We start from the raw sequence: 20,022 nt of genomic DNA, 5'->3' as shown, positions 1-20,022 counted from the left end.
CCTCTTTCTCTTGCATACATATATATGTATATTTATATACATATATATGAAATCTCTTTACCGAAAAGATGTAAGTTTGCTGTTCTTCCCTGTCCACTGGTTGAAGTAAGGTGAGGTAGCGAGTGATTCCAGTCTGCGTGATAGTGAAGACTGAAGTATAATCATTCAGAAAAAGGTGAAGCTCTGGGTCTTTCGTCTTTAAAAAAAAAAAAAAGTGCCATTATTTATAATGTTAATAAACAATGCATTTATTAGTTCATTACCTGGAAATTAATTTTTCAAATTTATTACAAAAATATATAACTGTATTAAGAATTTCTAAAGAAAAGAAAGATTTAACTAGAAATTTACTCATAATTGCACAAAACTATCCACAGACAATTACTCACTTTGTGGAAAATAAAATACTTAAATAAGTACTAGTATAATTAATGTGAATAAAAGGAAAAATAGGAAGAAGAAGAAGACAGAAAACAGCCCATTTGAATATATTCTTATTGATTATTTAATATCAATATTTTCCAGAACTTCATTGGACTCGAGAAATAAGAAATAAATACAAGAAAAGGAAATTGGAGGCAAGAATTTTAGCTGTAGAATTTTACAATTAATTCATTTGTAGTAATAAACTGCACACATGCATATTATTAACCTGTTCTCATGTTTAATGTAAAATAGAAATAAAATTGGTTATGTATATAATTCATTACCTATAAATAATGTGCTTGCTCTTTCTTATTTTAATGTAAAGATTCTCCAAGGGGAAACGTAATATTTATTTTAATTAAAATATTTCAGATGATTAGATTCAAAATATATGAATTGACACGTGTCTGAAAAAAGGGTTTAGAAAAAAATGATATATACATAAAAAGGAAGTGACTGCAAAAGTTCAAAACACAGGTAATTAACTAGGCCTTGGAAATCCTTCACAATCTTATTGCCATCTCTGAAAGACAAGGTATTAATCTCTACAATTCAGAGAAAGAACAAAGACATAAAATGGGTAGGCTTGGATTGGCATCTGCATAGTGGAATAGCAAGGAAGGTGCAGCAAATAAAATGGGAATGTTGAGAGAGAGTGGACTACCAGGAAGGCTGTGAAAAAACAGATACAGGGATGATACAGCGAGGTAAGGTGTTTTACAGATTATGGCAACTTTTAAAATATTATGGTGTGAAATGTGATTTAATATCACAGATTTCTAAGTCTGATATCAAAAGCTGAGGGCGGAGTAGAGAGCCAGGAATTGTTAAACACATTGTCGATTAAAAAGAAAAAAAAAATTAGAACTCATATTTTAAAAATTTCTATGTAGAAGTGAGAAAGTTGAAATGCACGCTACTATATTAAAAGGTTGGCATGATTTGATCCACAAGATACTTTACATCTCCCTAAAGTTTCAATATGTGTATACTTCAAATAACCTTGGAATGAATGGTTTCATTTGAACCTGACACAAGTTCTGTATTTGCAGTATCTTATTAGGAGATAATATTTAGCTATATCATGGCAGCTTCCTTGCCCATGATTTTGATACAAGGTCAATGTGCTACATTTATCTCGGAACACTAAAAAAATTAATACTATAGATAATAATATCTGTTGGTCCACTTATAAAATAATCAAAGTTGTTAAGAGTTGTAAAAAAATCAAGAGGCTTCTCACTTATATTTTCCAATGGGCATTCAGCTGTTTTCATTTCAGTGCCATGACCCCAGTTTCTCAGCATGGCTAGGAAGTGGGGTATTTTGGTTAATCAAATAGGTTAGTTAATAAAAAGTTAAATTCTTTTAAAAAGTAATTTATAAAATACACATTAAAACATATTTTTAAACCACATTTTTGGGATTCTTCTTTTGTTATACTTTAGAGCCAATTGTAATCTAATTCAATTATTATTTTTAAATGATCACAAATGTTAGCATACAGTTTCAATTAATTTAAAAAAACTAAATAAATATGAGTGTCTGCCTTTTTAGTGTTTACCCTTGATTTTACCTATCAAAGTAAAGTCACTAGGCTTTTAAATTCATATATTTTTTTCTGTTCTCTGAACGTACCAACAATGGTGCCAACAAACACAGCTTCTTTTCCTCATATTACACTACGAGTAATCCAAGCTGAGCAAGTTTTGCTATGTGATTTGCTTGCCAAATATTTACTTCTTTCCTTTTGTTCAAATCCTTCAGTCATTCTCTACTTCCTTTATGACTAATCCTCTCTCAATTTCTCTTCTTCCTTTCAACTGTAGCTTCTGTTAGTAAATTTGTTAGATATATTCATTCATATACTCACCACGTTTTAAGCATTTTTTTAATGTCAGGTACTGAGATAGTGCAATACTGTAATGAATGTTGGGTTGTAAACCAATGTATGTATATGTGACTGTGGTATGACTGTATCACAAACCACACTATTTCACAAATTTATGAAAGCGACAAGATTTCCATTGCCAAGCAACTCCCATTCGAAGATGATATACACACCAGGACTTCATAAACAGGCTCTCTCATATTTGATAACCAGAAACACTAAAGTCCTTTTGATAATTTAATTGTCTCCATTTCAAGTCCTTTTATAAAAACTAGCTAGGAACTAAAATAACATTTCCCAGAACTGCAGGCTGTTTTATGTAAAGAAAATAACAGAACGCATAATGTTAGTATTGTACATGGCATCTTACAGCTTATTCCAATCTGCTTTGCACAGTTAATTTCTGATTAAAATATAACTTTTGAAGTTTATTAATCTTTAAAATAATAACCTTCTAAAATTTATATATGTATATAGCATGCATAGATGCTATTGGTAAATGTCTGGGTATTTAAGTATAAGAATTTAAGAAGGCAGATTTGGAAATGTTCAGCCGGTTATCACTCAAAGTTTAATACCTTAGATTCATTTGTAAGGATAATACTAGTTTCAGGTGTGGTGTACTATGAGTGTAAATGGAAGATAATGCTCTGGCTTATTATTCTGATAGGGACAGTATATTTTATGTAGTCCTTGTGTCTATAAATTTATTTATTTAATTTAAATAAATTTATTTAAATTAAATATTAGTTTTCTAAATCAAAATATACACAGAAGGCTGATTAATATAACAATCTTTTTCCCCAACATAAACAAATATTATTTTACTCTAAAGTATACATTCAGCATATACCAAAAGCACAATATATTACTTTGTTAATTTGTGTATTATTTTCTGGGAGTATAAAACAAACTCTGATATTTATTCACAGCACAAATAAAGTGAATGCAAAAGTAAACACATATACAAACACAAAGGTAAACATATGAATGTAAAATTTTAAAATCTCATCATATAGAATAAATATGTTCAAACATGACAGTCTATTGGATTTAAAACCAACTATGGGTTTCCAATGAGACTCAAAAGATGACATCACACATACATACACACACAAGATTATATGCATCCTCATATATATGCACATACAACACAGAAATGTATATGTGCACATACATATGCATACTTATGCGCATACATATAAATTACAAAGCATAACAAGAAAATAACAAAAAATTTAATCTCATCTGCCAATTTGAATTAGTTGACAGTAGTTCTCTGAAGTACCTTGTTTAAAAGGGTTCGACTCTAAGATTAGAATTTTTCTAAAAGAATGCAATAATGAATTATTAATGCTCCATGGGCTAAAAAAATTAATAATTAAATAATCTTTGTTTAAGTTCACATGCAGTTTGGATTCTCCACAATTTCATACTACTATAACCAATAATATGATGTAATAAATTTAAATTACATATATATTTTAATAGTTTTAGGTCTTTATAAGTGATAGTGAAGTAATTGCCTTTTTTTTTTTTTTATAGAAAGGAAAAAGAACAAGAAAATGAACCACAGCAATTAACAAAAGAGCAAACACAAAATTAACACCTAGTACCTACAGGAACTCCACCAGGTGGAACCTATATGCAAATTAAACATTAAATTAAAAAATGTAAATATAAATGACCACAAATATATATATGGCATACAAATGTACACTAGAAAAAAAACAATGAACCACAAAACAAACAAACAAAAACCTTTTCCAGTTTATTTAAACTAACAACTTTTTCGAAGGTGTATTTTTTTCTTAGTATTTTGAAACATCATAACATATATATGATAGTATAACAATATTTATAAAGCATATAAGTACATTATACCTTTATAAGTGTACTGTATTAAATTTCAAGGATACCTTTATTTTGAAACAAAACACTATATAGGGATGCAAACTGACTTGGAATTATAAGTGGATCATTGCCTCTCTGCAAGCCAAATGCATAACCTGTTGATTATTATTCCCCGTTATTTTTTTATAACTAGAATTCAATAAGCAACTTTTAGTGGTTCTGCCGCTGAAAACCTGGTGGTTTCAGACATGCCTCTTTTGCATTACCTGCTCTATGTATATTCTGGACTATTATGAAACTGAAGTAAGAATGGTTGAAAAAAATTATAAATATGATTCATATATATATTACATATGCATGTATAAATATATATTGACATCTATAGGAAGGAACATTAGTACAAATATTTTTGTCTACTTTCTTTTTCAGTTTACTGTGACCCTTAATATTCCTTCTGACTCAAAATCTAAACTGCTAATAACACCACAAATCACCGATCTCTGCTACTAGTTCCTAAAACTTTGCCTTACTTTCTACTGAATTGAAGGAAGAAAACAACTTCATTTTTGGATAAACAGATCCAAGTCTGTCCCCTTCTTGGCATCTGCCCTGTGGCTTAGCTGTGCTCAAGAAAACCAACTCCTGGAATGACTACTTCTCTTTCATGCCTGATGCTTTATCTCTGTTTCTATTGGTAATACCTGTATGAGGTGATGTGTCTTTGCCCTTAATCTTAAATCCTGTACCCTTAAGCTGATTAATTTCACTAATTCTGACATTCAAAAACTACTAGAATTTACCATGTAGTAAAATTCTTGCCTGCAAACTAAAAGGGCCTTGAAGTTTTCTTTTGTTAACACAGATCCTAAAATAACCTAGCAATGAACATATTTTACTTTTGAGAAGTGAAGAGCACTTGGCCTGGAAAAAAAATATGATTCAGAAGGACATAAATTCATCTTCAAACACATCAATGACTATCTAAAGATTTATTCTGTATACTGGCAAATGGAAGATATAAAGAATAATGGTTGAGTTACAAGAATGCTCGTTTCAACTCAATGTGATGAAAAGCTTTCTAGTAGTTAGTTGTCCCACCATGGAATGGGCCATATTGTGAAACAGTTAATTCAATACCATTAGAACTGTTGATACATATGCCAGATATTCTCATTCCTTTACTTGTGTCTGAACTTATTAGTTTATTAAACAATTACTAGAACATACTAAGTTCTGGGAACTGTATTAGATCTTCATGATACAAAAGTTATTAAGATCTAGGACCTATCCTCGATTTAAATTCAATGAGGGAGAAAGACACACACAATGATGTAAATATAACTTTAGAGAAATTCACCAAAAAGAGACATGCAACTCAACTGAGAGAATGCATAATCTAGAAAAGATTCTTAAATGAGGGTGTGCCTGAGCTGAATTCCAAACACTGAGCATGTTCTTCAAGCCAGTTCATGTAATGGAAAATGAAAGATTTCAAAAAAGAAAATGTAACAAACAAAGGTAATTAGATAAGCAGTAGTTTGGTGTAACCCATGAAACCACAAGTAGTTGCTAAATGTAATAGGTGAAGCAGAAATTTTCAGAAAATGAGGCTGTAGAAATGTTCAGGTATCAAGTAGCAGAAAACCATGCACATAGGCTTGAAATTTCTTCTGCAGCAAGTCATGAGAGTATACTAGGTAGAAGTGTGATATAGTAAGATTTGAGCTTTGAATAAATCATTCTAGTGGCTGAGTGAAAGATGGTTTTGAGTAAGAAAAAAAAATGGGAGCAAGAAGATTAGGAGGCAATTTTAATAAAAGACAAATGGGTTGTAAGAGTGGAGAGAGAAAAAGAGAGTCAAGAAATATTCAGAGGACAAAACAGGAAGAATTTAAAGATCTCTTAATTGTCTTGAGTAAAAAAAAAACCAAGGATGACTCCTAGGTTTCAAGCTTGAGTGGCACAATGAAGTGTAACATCAACTCCTGAAGAATGGATTTTAATATAACATTTCACATAGTATAGGAAGTTGGATTAAATGATGTTTAACATTCTGTGGACTTATTTAAAGTATAGATATATCGAAGTTGTAGATGATATTTTAGAAAAATTTGTCACTAGGGATTAGATATACTTGTTCAGTTTCTAGGCACCTAATGACCATCACTCACTGCAGATGATTTTAGAAAGAGGATGGGCCTAAATAATAAACAAATGGCCAGATAGACATTGTTTAATCACTTGACATTTCTATAAAACATAGTAATTATGGCACTCTCCATGCACATGGCTTTATCTAAGGGAAATTTTCTCTCCCTTCCCATCCCCACCAGCCCCAAGCGAAGGAGCAGGCCAAGGTGGCAGTGACTGCTACCATATATCTTTTTGGGTCACTGGCATTTGAACAAAAGGCTGCAACTGGTAAATATAAGGCTCACAGTGTTATACAGCTATCACAGGGTAGAACCAACAGTCAAGCCCAGGTCTATCTAACTCCAAAGCACAAACTCTTAAGAACAACAATGTGCCATCCCATCCCTTGGAAACATTCAGAGTATTTAATAGGCTAACTGAATTGTAAATCTTCAAGAGCAGAATTCTAAGTAGTGTTTTCCAAAGGTTTCAGACCCAGAAGCTCTCTCCACCCTAAGTCAGTAATATCTTGAAGTCCCACTATCCTTTACAAAGTCCCTTAGAATGCAATTTTAACATTTGTAATTTTAAAGTGAATGACAATCCAGAAAAGTAAGAATGTATGCAAGCAAACATAGGGCTTAGTATGCAACCACTAAACAATATAAATGTACCAAGAAGTACAAATACATAAATTTTGCCATTATGGAAAAACTAAAACTACATTTTTTTTTTTAGGATTTAGCTTGTGCCAACCACTGTGTTCATGAAGATGTGACTTAAACTATTAGGAATTTCCAAACTGACTAGTCACTGCTTAAAATATGATTATGCATTTAAATTAAAAACATGAAATAAAATCCACACCAAAATTTGTGGGACATAACTGGGCCTACAAAATATATTAGCTTAGCCAGGATAAAACTTCTTAATGTGGTTCTGTGAGTTTTCTAGTGAGTATTCACTAAATGACCTGTGACTCATGAAACACATTAATCTTCAGGAAATCCCTAAACACTCTGTGATGTGGGATGTGAAATTGTGTATGTATACGCACTTTTCTAGGAAGAAAGTCTATAGCATTAACAGCTGTTATCATAGTCAGACTACAGTCAGACTGTATAAAATAGAAAGGGGCTATCTAGACTAGTGATTAAAATCAATGACTTTATTTCCATTAGACCTTGGCTCAAGGTCTAACTCTACCATTTACTAATTCTGTGATCAGAGTAAGGCATTTAAAATTGCTTCAAATTTAAGGCACTTAAATTGCATTTAAATTTCCCTTTCTGCAATATGTAAAATTGCATCTATTATGTTTGTTGTGAAATTTAAGGGAATTAATGCAAGATAAAGCATTTACTATATTATCTGGAAGGTATTAAGAACTCAGTGTGAATTATCTGTTGTTAAAACACATGATGAAAGAAAATGGGAGAGACTAAGAAGGGCAAAAAAGGTAGGATGAGGGAAAAAAAAAGAAAGCAGAGAAAGATATAAAGAGTAAAATAAAACACCTGGTGAGAAGTGGAGTGCACACAAGAGTTATCACAGCCTCTGCTAAGGGTTACAAAATTTTTCCAGAAAGAAAAAAAAAAAAAATCTGGAAGTGCCCTTGTAATTTACTAAACTGATGACAAAATCCCATGTAATGAAATTTTGGGGGATGTTCTAGAGCTGTGCTGTCTAATTAGCGACATGTGACTATTCACATTTAAAATAATTCAAATTAAACAAAATGTTAAAATTATGTTTTCAGTTTAGTTACATTTCAACTGCTCCATAGCCACACAGGCTTAGTGGCTACTGTGCTGGACAGAATAGCTACAGAGTATTTCCACGATCACAAAGTTTTATCAGATGCTATCGAAATGGGAGACATTTCTGGGTCAGGACTTTGTAAGTTGCAAGTGACAGAAATCAGACTTAACGTATGTTAAAACAAAAAAAGATATTTGGGGAAATACTGTGCTAGGTCAGAGACTAAAAGGAAAATCTTTAGGGATTCATATAGATCTGGGGATAGTCCAGCCTAAAAAATTGGGACTCGGTAGGACTCCTCTCTGTATGTCTCTGTCAGGCTTCATTCTCTCCCAATGACAATGGGCCTTCACTATGATGTCAGCAAACTTGGTTACAATGGCTTCAGATTCATTTCCACTTCTTTAATACATGATGCCAAAGTCCTCCAGCTCCAATTTTGTTTTCCGTTCAATTCCTGGGAGGACTTTGACTGGACTGGTAAAAATTTTCTGTCCACTCTTTGGAGCAATCACTCTAGCTAAGGAGGTAAAATACTCTGATCTGCCCAATCTGGACAATTTCCCACTCCTTTAGTGAGTGTCAGTACCATAAAAACAGAGGACAATGATGTGTGGAGTGGAAGAGTGTTAGCATCAACATAGCCATTGGCAAAAGTGTGAGTGGGTCAGCTGCCCCAAAATGTGTTTTCTTTAATAACATAATGTCAGAAAAGTCCCCCAAATCACACTTCAGAGCTACCTTCATGATTTTTATACTTATTGTGTAATGCCATTATTTTTTCCTATTAGTATTACATAGTTTAAAGCCAATGTTAATTAAAAAGACTGCCCTCATACTTGAGCAAACTGCAAGTGAAACATTTTCTTCCTTATACTGAATATCTGTAAACTGAAAAAGAACAGTTGCTAAATTCAAATTTACTTTTTTTATAATAACCTTGATATGGAATTAAATTACAACCCTAAGACTTTCATTTATACTGACTTTTTTCTCTATTCTATAGCTCATGCAACCATGTCTTTGTAATATCTCCCATTGGCATAAATATAACAAGAGATGTGTTAGCAAAATAAGAGCAAAAATTATATTTAACTTACATCTTCTACATCCTTGTCCAGAACTACAATTCTTAGAGGGCTGGTCAAATTCATACTGTCAGAAATAGTTGCTCCCACTGGGGCAGATTCCAGAATATAGCCTTGATAACTGGGCATTGTGAAATATGGGCTCTGATTGTTTACATCCAGTATTTCAATATGCAGACTGGCAAAAGCAGGAAGAGGATGACCATTGTCCTGTTCAGCCTAAAAAAGAATATAAAAGATTAAAACATTGTATGTTATGGAATCCTTTCGGGGTGCTATTTTTCATACTATATGTAGGAATTCTCTTTTAATCTGGTATCATTACAGAAAGAACTACTTTAAAGTAAAGGACCCTTAGAAAACATGAGGAAATAAAAGTCCAGAGAGGCTTCATCAATTTTTGCTTTCCTGTCCTCAAACCCAGTGTATATTTCAAGAAAAAAAAAATCATTGCAATAAATTTTTGTATCTGTCATGGCATATTATTAGAAAAAATAACAGCACTTAAATACATTTAGATAGAAAACTGAGAAGGGAAGATATTTGAGTGAATTACTGATAAAATATTTAAATAAAAAACAGAGACAAATATTCATAACTCAAATAATGCATTGTGTTTATTTTTGCCTCTTCCACATCTTCTTGTTCCACGTTAGTAATTAAATCCCCAAATAACTCATAATTCTACATACAATTAATAGATTAAAGCTACATTTGTTGCCCACAAAAAGTCCTCTAAAGACTCTTATATGGGACAGAGAAAATTTCAATAAATTATTTTTAGTAGAAATAGAAATGTAAACATTATTTAACCATAAATATGTTATTCAAGTAAAATTAATATTCCTGTATTAGGAGTATGTTTATTTTCTTGTTTTTTTCCTCCTATTCAGTTTAAAAATTTGATGACAATTTATATTTCCAACAAATTTTCTTAGGAAATCTCCACATAGTCATGCTATGAACGGGTGAACACCAACCCTTAACACCAACTCTTGACTTTGTTTTTTAAAAAATGCATCTTATTGTGTAGCAATCCAAAAATTTTATTTAAGGGAAGATTTTATCACAACTGATTTCTAGAAAATCTCTTCCAAACTTTAGAATACATCATTAACATAATTCAATAGTATATATATATATATATATATATAAATAGATTCAAAATCTGTCATTTTTTAATTGATATGTTCCCCCATTGCTGCAATAGTTGTATTTTGAAATCAACTAAAAGTTAAATATTTTATTTTAAATCCTGTAGTGCTTTCCTACATGAAGCAGTGACATCTGGCCATGAAGGTTTATAAGCAGTTCAGATAGATATCTCTGATTGTTCATTATTGAGCTTCTGGAAGATAATTGTTCACTTCTTTCTAGTTGTAATTTTTAGTAATTTAGTAACTTAGTAATTTAGTTTTTTTTCCTATCAATTTAGTTTTTTTCTATCAATTTAGGTTTTTTTTCTATCAATTGAGAGGGTATGTGACAAATCACAGCAATGTTTGGCAGAACCAGTGAGTTTGCACCAAGAAAAATCACTTCATGTTATTAGTAATACTAAAAAAATTTTTGAAATATAATGTATGCTAATTACTACATTGAAATTATGGTAATTAATAAACCCATTGTTAAATAATATTATATAAAGCATTGTTTAGAAAAAAACTACTTATCTTTGTTTTTTAAATATTTTGATAACTATTTCAATATATTAGATTTCCTTTATAATGTTATATAGTTTATTTTATGCATTTAAATTTTCATCTGAGAACAGATTGCTAGAGTGGTTAATGGTACAAAATGTTTATGAGCCCCTGCTCTGCATTAAAGACAACAGTCCTGGAATAATGTGTAGCCTTTTCTGTAACTTTGTATCCTTCACTCATAACCATATGTGCTCCTGACCATCAGCATGGATAAGCTGTTTCTGTATCTAGTGGTTGCGATTAATTCGTGCTGAGACATGGATGTTCTTCTAGGAGTCCCCTCTGTGACATACAGCAGGCTTTCTGGACACAGTTGACCAGGGGAAAAGGTACAGTCCATGACTAGAAAACATCATCTTTCACTGTAGGAAACTAATTGGTCCATAACGGGCTCCAGCCCAATGACCTGGATCTAATTGAATCAGGAACAGTTCACACATGCTAGTCATTTTGAACAGGACTTTTTCTCTCTCCCTTTATTTTGTATCTAACTGTTCTGAAAGTCATTATGTTATGTCCTGGACATACTAATAATGCTATGAAAAGTCACAGATTTTATCATTTGTCCCCTTCCTCCAATAAACACACACAATTTACGGATGGTGAGAGGAAAACAAAAAGCAAATTGTGTAACAATGAAAGAAGCTTTTATTTTACATTCAGCTCATATGTTGTTAATTTTTACTGCAAGTTGGGAAGCCAGAAAAACATGTATTATTTGCATGATGGAGACAAAGTGATCCAACAAAAAGAGAAAGAAAACTCAAATTAGATCTATGGAAACAGTTGATTTGCCCATATCTTTAAAAATAACATGTAAAGGCTCTGTCTATTATTTCTCTAACATTAGTTTGTTGTTAATAGGAGTAATATTTTTGGATTGCTACTACATACTACACCTCTTTGGGGTGTTTTGTATGTGCTAACCACGTATCTGTCCCCAAAGTTCACATTCTTAATCTCTATGCTATTTTGCCCCTCTAAATATGAAAACATATACTTCTGTGTTTATGCAAAAATAAAAACGTCAGTTTTATGTTTAAGGCCATACCACATGTAAGTCACAGACAGAGTAGGGCCCCAGACTCAGGTCTCCTGATTTACGAGAGCCTATACAGGGAAATTCACCACATGATTCTCTAATTTACAGAATGCAAATGAACATCCAAATTTAAGATTGATGGGAAAGATTAGTGGCAGGAAAGAAAATTAGTAAAGTAGATAATCCAGATTGAATTAGAGACAAAATATGTCACTTAAAACAAATTATCATGCTTTTCTCTTTAGAAGGTTCATACACGAAACTATCATCCAATCCTCTCTTCTGTATAATATAAATAGGAATTCTCAAAAGTCTTACTTATTCTGTTCCCCTGTAGTTGCTAGTAAATGAGATGAGAAGCATAAAAAAGCAGGTCAAGTGAAACAAGGTAGTATTTAAAAAATCATCTAATCCCATAAGACAACCTTATTTATATCTACAAAGTCTGTAGTTACAAATTAAACATTATATTTAAAAGCCAGGTTTTGCTTGGAGAATTTCTGGGCATGAGTCCCATTTTCAGTAATGAGACCAAAGTAAAACTAAACCCAAAATGGGAGAAGTATACAAAATATACTATTTAGTTACTTCGGAGAGCAAAACATTAAAAGAAACAAGCTACTCCGTTTTCAATATTAAGGCAAGCAAATATTGATAACCTCTTAGCTCCTTGAACCAGAGGACGGAGAATACAGACTAACTTTTGTCCTACTGGCTTGTGGCAAGCAATGTAATGAATTCCATGATCTCTAGTATGAACCCTTTAAAGTAGATACAATTTAGGGGGAAGAAAGAAAATAGGAAAGATTATCAAGACATTTAAATACATTCTAGGAAAGAAGAAATAAGTAACTTTTTTCCTGGAAAGTCAGGAATTATTTATTATGCATCTATAGTGCCCACTTTTTACATTTTTGTGTTTGCTTTTGTCTACACTCATTCTTTGCAATTTTTCCTAAGGCCACTTCAGTTAGGCTTTTGCCCCACCACTCAAATACAGCTGTTCTTGTCAAAATTACCAGTAATTCCTACAATGCTAAACGCAATATTTATTTTTAATCCATATCTTACTTAACCTACCTTCAGCATTTAAAACATTATTCACTAGTCTTTCAAGACAACACTCTCTCTTGGTTTTCTTCCAATACTACTATCCATTTCTTCTCATTCTCATTTTCTGGCTTCTCCTTTCTTCTCCAACTTAAAATTGGGGTGGCCCTGGAGTCAGGTCTTAGTCATCTTCTCTTCCTCTTACTCACTTCCTTGCTAATCTAGTCTAATCTCATGGTTTTAAAAATCTCAGTCACTAACCCTAAATAGACATTTCTCCAAAAAGACATACAGATGGCCAACAAATGCATGAAAATATGCTCAACATCAGTAATTATTAGAGAAATGCAAATCAAAACTACAGTGAGGTATCATCTCACACTGGTCAGAATGGCCATCATTAAAAAATCTGCAAACAATAAACGCTGGAGATGATGTGGAGAAAAGGGAATCCTCCTACACTGTTGGTGGGAATATAAATTGGTACAGCCACTATGGAGAACAGTATGGAGGTTCCTCAAAAAACTAAAAATAGAACTACCATATGACCCAGCAATCCCACTTCTGGGCATATACCTGAAGAAAAACATAATTCAAAAAGATATATGCACCACAGTGTTCATTGCAGCACTACTGACAATAGCCAGGACATGGAAGCAACCTAAGTGTCCATCAACAGAGGAACGCACAATGAAGATGTGGTACATATATACAATGGAATATTACTCAGCCATAAAAAGGAATGAAATAGTGCCATTTGCAGAGATGTAGATAGACCTAGAGATTGTCATACAGAGTGAAGTCAGAAATAGAAAAACAAATATTGTATAATATCACTTATATGTGGAATCTGGAAAAATGGTACAGATGAACTTATATTTAAAGAGAACAAAGTTATGGATACCAAGGGGGGAAGGGAGGGGGTGGGATGAATTGGGAGATTAGAATTGACATATATACACTACTATGTATAAAATAGATAACTAATGAGAACCTACTGTAGAGCACAGGGAACTCTACTCAATGCTCTATGGTGACCTAAATGGGAAGGAAATCTAAAAAAGAGGGGATATATGTATATGCATAACTGATTCACTTTGCTGTACAGCAGAAACTAACACAACATTGTAAAACAACTATACTCCAATAAAAATTTTTTTTAAATGCCAGTAACATAATGACTCCCAATTTCTATCTCCAGCTTGGAGCTCTAAAAGTCCAGAATCTATATAAAACTGTATATGTAATAACTCTGCTTAAAGAATAACTATAAAGATAGTTATTATCTAATTATTATAGTTATTAGGTAACTACAGTAATAATTATTTTAAAATAACTATTAAATGATATGTTTATTAGATACCTGATATCTAATAAACATTTCAAATGTAACCTCTGAAAAAATGAAATTCTCATCTCCCACCTCACAAACCTATTCCACAAACAGTCTTTCCCACTTTAATAGCAGCTCCATTCTTCCAGTTGCCCAGGCCAAGAATCTTGGAGTCATCTTTACTCCTTGGTTCTTTTCACACTTCACATCTAATCTATGAGGAAATTTTATTGATTATAACTTCAAAATATATGCAGGATCTAACTACTTCTCACCTCCTCCACTATTACCACTCTGGTAGGGGCCAACCCACTATCATCTGCCACCTGGATGATTTAAACTTCTCCATCAGCTTCTACCCTTGCCAGTAGCCCATTCTTTTATGTGCAGCTCAGTGATTTTGTTAAATATTAGTCAGATCAAGTCACTTCTCTCATTAAAACCTCTCAGTGATTTCCAATTTGACTCAAGTCTACAGGATCTGACCTCTTACTGCTTTTATCATATTCTCCTTCTCACTAAATATGCTCTGACCATACTATATGCTGTTCCACTAAAAATCAGGCATATTCTTACCTCAGAACCTTTGCATTGGCTGTTCCCTCTACCTCAGATGTTATTCCCACAAATGTCCACATGAATTACATATCTTTTTCCACATGGCCTACACTGACCACCTCATTTAAATTATATCCCCAGCACTGGAATTCACAATGTAATTTGCTTTTTTTATAGCACTTAACAGATAAAATATTTCAAAATTTATTATACTTGTAATTTATTGTCAGAATTATTCCACTAGAATATAACTTTCAAGATATCACGGATGTGTGACTATTCTGTTAATGTTGACTTTCCAGGCTTATTGTAGTAGCTAACATTGAATAGTCTGTCAATAAGTAACTGAATGAATAAATGTTCTTTTGGTAAGAAAGTCACACACTACTGCAAAAGCAAATGATGCTGTGATGAAAAGGTGGCTTAGCAGAGTGGTATTTGTCTCCCAGTCTATATCTAACCAACTTCACAACACCTGTTAAGTCCCTTACCCTCCTTTAATCACAGTAAATGACAATTTACAAGACATCTTGATTGTGTGATAATACATTCAAATTCAATTCAAATACATTCAACTGTGTGATACAATATATTCAAAATACTTACAAAAAATGCCTTGCAAGAAAATGTCTTACTCAATAACTGTTAGTTTTATTACTGTTATTAAAAATAGTTTAAAGAAAATCTCCTGCTTGGAGTGATAGATGGGGAAAGAATTTCAAAGTTTTTTAAAAATTAATAATTTGTGTTTCCATCTTCTCATTTGATAATATATAATCAATGGATTTTATACTCCAAGAAATATTTCATGTCAGCAAACTTTTAGAAGAAAAAACAAGTCTTATGTTAATCTAATTAATTGTAGTTTTATTTTAAAGTGTAAATTAAACGTTGCAATTAAAAAGGTAAAACCACACTTTAGTCTTGATAATTCTGATAATTTTGCATTTTTCCTATATTTATAATATTTAAAAATAAAAATGGAATTATATTGTATGTAAAAAAAAATGTCCTTTCTCTATGCATCTGTAAACCTAACCCTTTATTGCAACAAATGTCTGAGCATCATTCTTCACCAGACCTTTAAATTCTATGAGAGGGTAAACACTGTAAATTTGTCTGTTTCGTACATTGCTAAATGTTTGATCAGTTCCTGATATATGGAAGAATTCAAAAATAGGTTTGTTGTGAATTTTGTGTATTTTCAATTTCAATAGGCTATGTATATCTTTGCTTTACATAAATATTTTCTACAAATAAAATGAATGTGCCATGATTTTAATCCCCATTTTATAGATATTTACGGAGGGGTTGTTTTGGACATTAAAATGAAGCAGAAATAAATTTTTGTGAGTGTATAACATGAACACCTTAAGTTATGTGAACGCCATCTTTATTTGTGCATTTTAAAGGTTTTTCATATCTAAGCAAGCTTACCTACAGATAATTGGTATTGATATGCATTCCTGCCAGTCATATAAAGATATATAAAGGGCCACAACCTATCCTCCTCACTCACCAATTGTGGTTCCCTGTTAATAGGAATGAGGGCTGTGAATAGGTGATCTACAGTTTTCCAGAATTTATCAACATTTACATATAATACATATATAAATAAGCTGATATATATTTTTAGATACGGGGAGGTTTTTAAAATGGGCAGTGGTTTAAACAAAGAGATGTTTGCTCTGATTTGCTTTGTTTTTCACTTAGCGTATGACTTAGACACATTTTCTTGTCAGACTGAGGCAAATTGATTACTTTAGCAAGGTTCTGACTGAGTACACTCTTATAGTGCATTAACACACTTTTTTATTTGCCAGTTTTCTTGCCTGTCTCTCCTATTAAACTATAGTCTTTAATCTCTAGTTCTTAGGACCTGTTTGACCAATTTTCACAAACATCGGATACCTTAGGAAGGAAGAGGGATGGGGGGGGAGGCAAGGGGAGGGGAGAAGAGAAACAAGGAACAAAGTGTGGATGAAAGGAGGAGGGAAGGAAAACAAATGGCAAAGCCATTTCTCTATATACCAGTAGTAAATGACAGGTAACTTTCAAAAATTATGGCCACCAGATAGGGCAGTGGTTCTCAAACTTTAGTTTACATAAGACTCAGCAGGAAAGCCTATTATAAAGCATATTCCCACATGCTCCCCACAAAGATTGATTCATATATCTTGGACAGGGATAAGAAATCTCCCTTTTTATCAAACTCCTTGGGTGGTTATAATGTGAGTACTTTGAAAGACACCCTTCTGGGTCTGGCTACTTCATGCTTCAGCTATGCCCACACTCGAATTTCTGGAATATCTTTCTTTGTAGTCTTACTGGTTAGCAAAGATGACCAGTAAGCCTCCATGACAATACTGTATATCCAAAAAAACACTGGTGTCATGTAGCAGACTTAAGTTAGCTTCTGGTAATTGATGCTACGTATAATACTACTATCAAATGGGCAGGCTGAGTGCCACTAAAAATGTTTTATGATTGTAGCATAACAAAGGATTGCATGTATACAAATGTGAATATTCTGCACATAATAAATTCAGTCTGCTACTGTTCATAGGTCAAGATCAAATCTTCTTGACATTTCATTGTTCTTAATTAATTGAAATTTAATTATGGATTATTCTATGCGCACACACACATATGTATGTACATATTTCTGATTATGTTGCTCTCAAATAACAGAGTCTTCCATGTTTTTTTAAGAAAACCTAAGAAGTGGGAATATTGACAAAACCTTCCATTCAGTTCTCCACCTGGGAACACTGGTAAGGTTTTTGACTAGGTTAATTGACTAAGTTAGGGTTTTAAGATCTATAAGATCTAGGGATATTCATTTGTGTATGTGGACCTATAAATTTTATCTCACATTTCACCATACCCCAATGAAAATAAGACCGAAAGTTCTGGTGTCTGATGCAAAAGTACTACAGGGAAAATCTTCATTTAATCTTTATGGAAACTTCTACAACTGTAGGCTCAATCAGGACCTCTGACATGTATTTATTTACTTATTTGTCTGTTTCTTTAATTACTATTTTAATTTTATACTGCCTTACCAAGTTCCCAAGTGATTTTAAAATATGGCTATATCTCAAATTTAAGTTCCCTGAAAATCACATGGGCATCTTGATTCAGTGCATAGAGCCCTAAAATCTTCCTTTCAAAAACAAGCACATCACATGATCCTAACATGTCCAATCAATAGCCCTTTGGATCAATTGCTGTCTAGCATTTTGACTCCTCTCACACATGTTTGTAGGCAGCTGTTACACTCAAAAAAAGCCAAGGTGGAACACCTTAGGTCAATTCTTCTCTAGCCTCTTATGCAAGCTGTTACTGTTTTCAGTCTTTAAGTAAAGTCTCAAATTTCAGTTTGGACCTGAGAGTCGGAAGTAAAAGTGGAGGAACCTCACTTATATACGGGAGTTCTCCACAGGATCCTGTTCAGCTCACTAAACTCTACAAGGGCTGGGGGTTGAAGCCCCAGTGACTGTAAAAGGTTACATTTCCCTTCTTTGTACACACGTTTTTCTTTTGGAACGTCTTAGGGAGAGATGGCTGTGGTAAGCCTGTGTTCCCTGGATCAAAGATCATATTAATATTGCCCACTAAATAATAATTATAATAAGTGCATTCTATTGCTTCTAGACCCTTGTTATACTATTATATTGCTTTAAAACCTACAGAAACTTCATTTATTTAAACTTTACTACTCTAAAAATTAAAGAACACATAGTCTGACAACAGCCTATTTATGACAATTACTAAAAATATTTAAGAACTTGCAAAACCATAAAATAATTTATCAGATAAAACACAAAGAATTGTTTTTGTATCTTATACAACTGATTTGTTTGTAATGCCATAAGCATAGCAAAAGAGTGCATTTCTGTTTGGAAATAAAAACATTTTCGGTTTGACAAAAAAGAAAAGATATCTTTACTAGACAGACTATAAACAATGCACTCCCAAAGGGGTTTATAATATGACAACAAAATAATATTGACACACTTCCCATCTAGAAAATATTTTTAAAGTACATTCTATGTTCATTTGATGTAAGAATATGCCCACCGGACTTCCCTGGTGGTGCAGTGGTTGAGAGTCCACCTGCCGATACAGGGGACACGGGTTCGTGCCCTGGTCCAGGAGGATCCCACATGCCACGGAGCGGCTGGGCCCGTGAGCCATGGCCGCTGAGCATGCGCGTCCGGAGCCTGTGCTCCGCAGTGGGAGAGGCCACAGTGGTGAGAGGCCCGCATACCGCAACCTTGGAGCTTCTGTATATTTTTCAATAATAAAAATCGTTCTCTGTGCTTAAAGCTTGAGATATAAACTGACACTAGAATGACTAAGGCAATTTTGAATGATTTAAAGAAGAAAAACCCAGTTGCTCCCGGAGAGACCACAGATTCAGGAAACTCCTGCCAAGCACAGATATATCACACTATTTGGCTGGTGGTTTGAACATGAGAATCATCTTGGCTATAAATAGCACAGTGAGCCAGAGACAAAATTATGATCGTGATGGTGTAGTAACTTTTTTCTGGAGTGCTTCTAATTCATGTTGTATTCCCCTTATTTTGCCCTGCCCTTCACTTCCTCATCCAGCAAATGTCTATGCTGGATTCTGATTCCATTCCCACAGAGTATTCTCTCCACTAGGAGAAAGCTCTCTCCTAAGGTGCCTTTGTGAACTGGTTGACTGGAATAGTCCATCCTGGAATATTTGAATTTCAAAAAATCATCAGTATACAAAAAAAGTCTGTCTCTAAGTGGGTTATTTTTCAGAGCCTGGAAGGTAATGAGAATGGGAGTTTTTCCTATGTACTAGTCTGTTCTTGAGAAAAAACTAGTGGAAAGACCTGTTTAGCTTTCAAGTCTTTAGATATACCCTTTAAATTTCATTTTCTATGCAACAACCAAGAAGCCTATGAAGAAAGGTTACTTGAGAACATTCATGTAGGAGGGTTAAGGTAGTTTCTGTGTATGAAGGGGTGTGTAGTGGGGAGATATTGCAAGGTCCGCTCAGAGTGTCTTTCACGTGAACATTCTACAATATTTAGACTTGCTGTTGTACTCTTACAATGACCTTTGCAGACAAGAGGGCCTTGCCAAAATCAAGGGACTGTGATGAGAATGGATAAATTGCTTCCCTTCTTCCAAGCAGT

The 20,022-nt window shown here is 33.2% G+C and overlaps 1 protein-coding gene across 7 annotated transcripts in view; it reads right to left on the bottom strand.

The window, feature by feature from the left end:
- The window catches only part of PCDH15 (protocadherin related 15), a gene marked incomplete at both ends in the record, with an annotated part of 696,762 nt that overhangs the window by 290,787 nt on the left and 385,953 nt on the right, over nt 1-20,022 (bottom strand). For 5 of the 7 annotated variants that reach the window (XM_082673500.1, XM_082673497.1, XM_082673498.1 and 2 more), the window contains 2 exons: nt 62-196; nt 9,166-9,372. In XM_082673500.1, coding sequence (XP_082529626.1) covers nt 62-196; nt 9,166-9,372 — 342 coding nt within the window. Of the gene's footprint in view, nt 1-61; nt 197-3,937; nt 3,959-9,165; nt 9,373-20,022 lie in introns of all 7 variants that reach the window. The other 2 variants (XM_082673496.1, XM_082673495.1) reach the window with 1 other exon arrangement.

This window comes from Grampus griseus (assembly GCF_964374135.1).
Source record: "Grampus griseus genome assembly, chromosome: 16".
Taxonomy (NCBI): Eukaryota; Metazoa; Chordata; class Mammalia; order Artiodactyla; family Delphinidae; genus Grampus; species Grampus griseus.
Note: the sequence above shows the minus strand (reverse complement) of the source record. Positions and strands in the feature narration are given on the sequence as shown.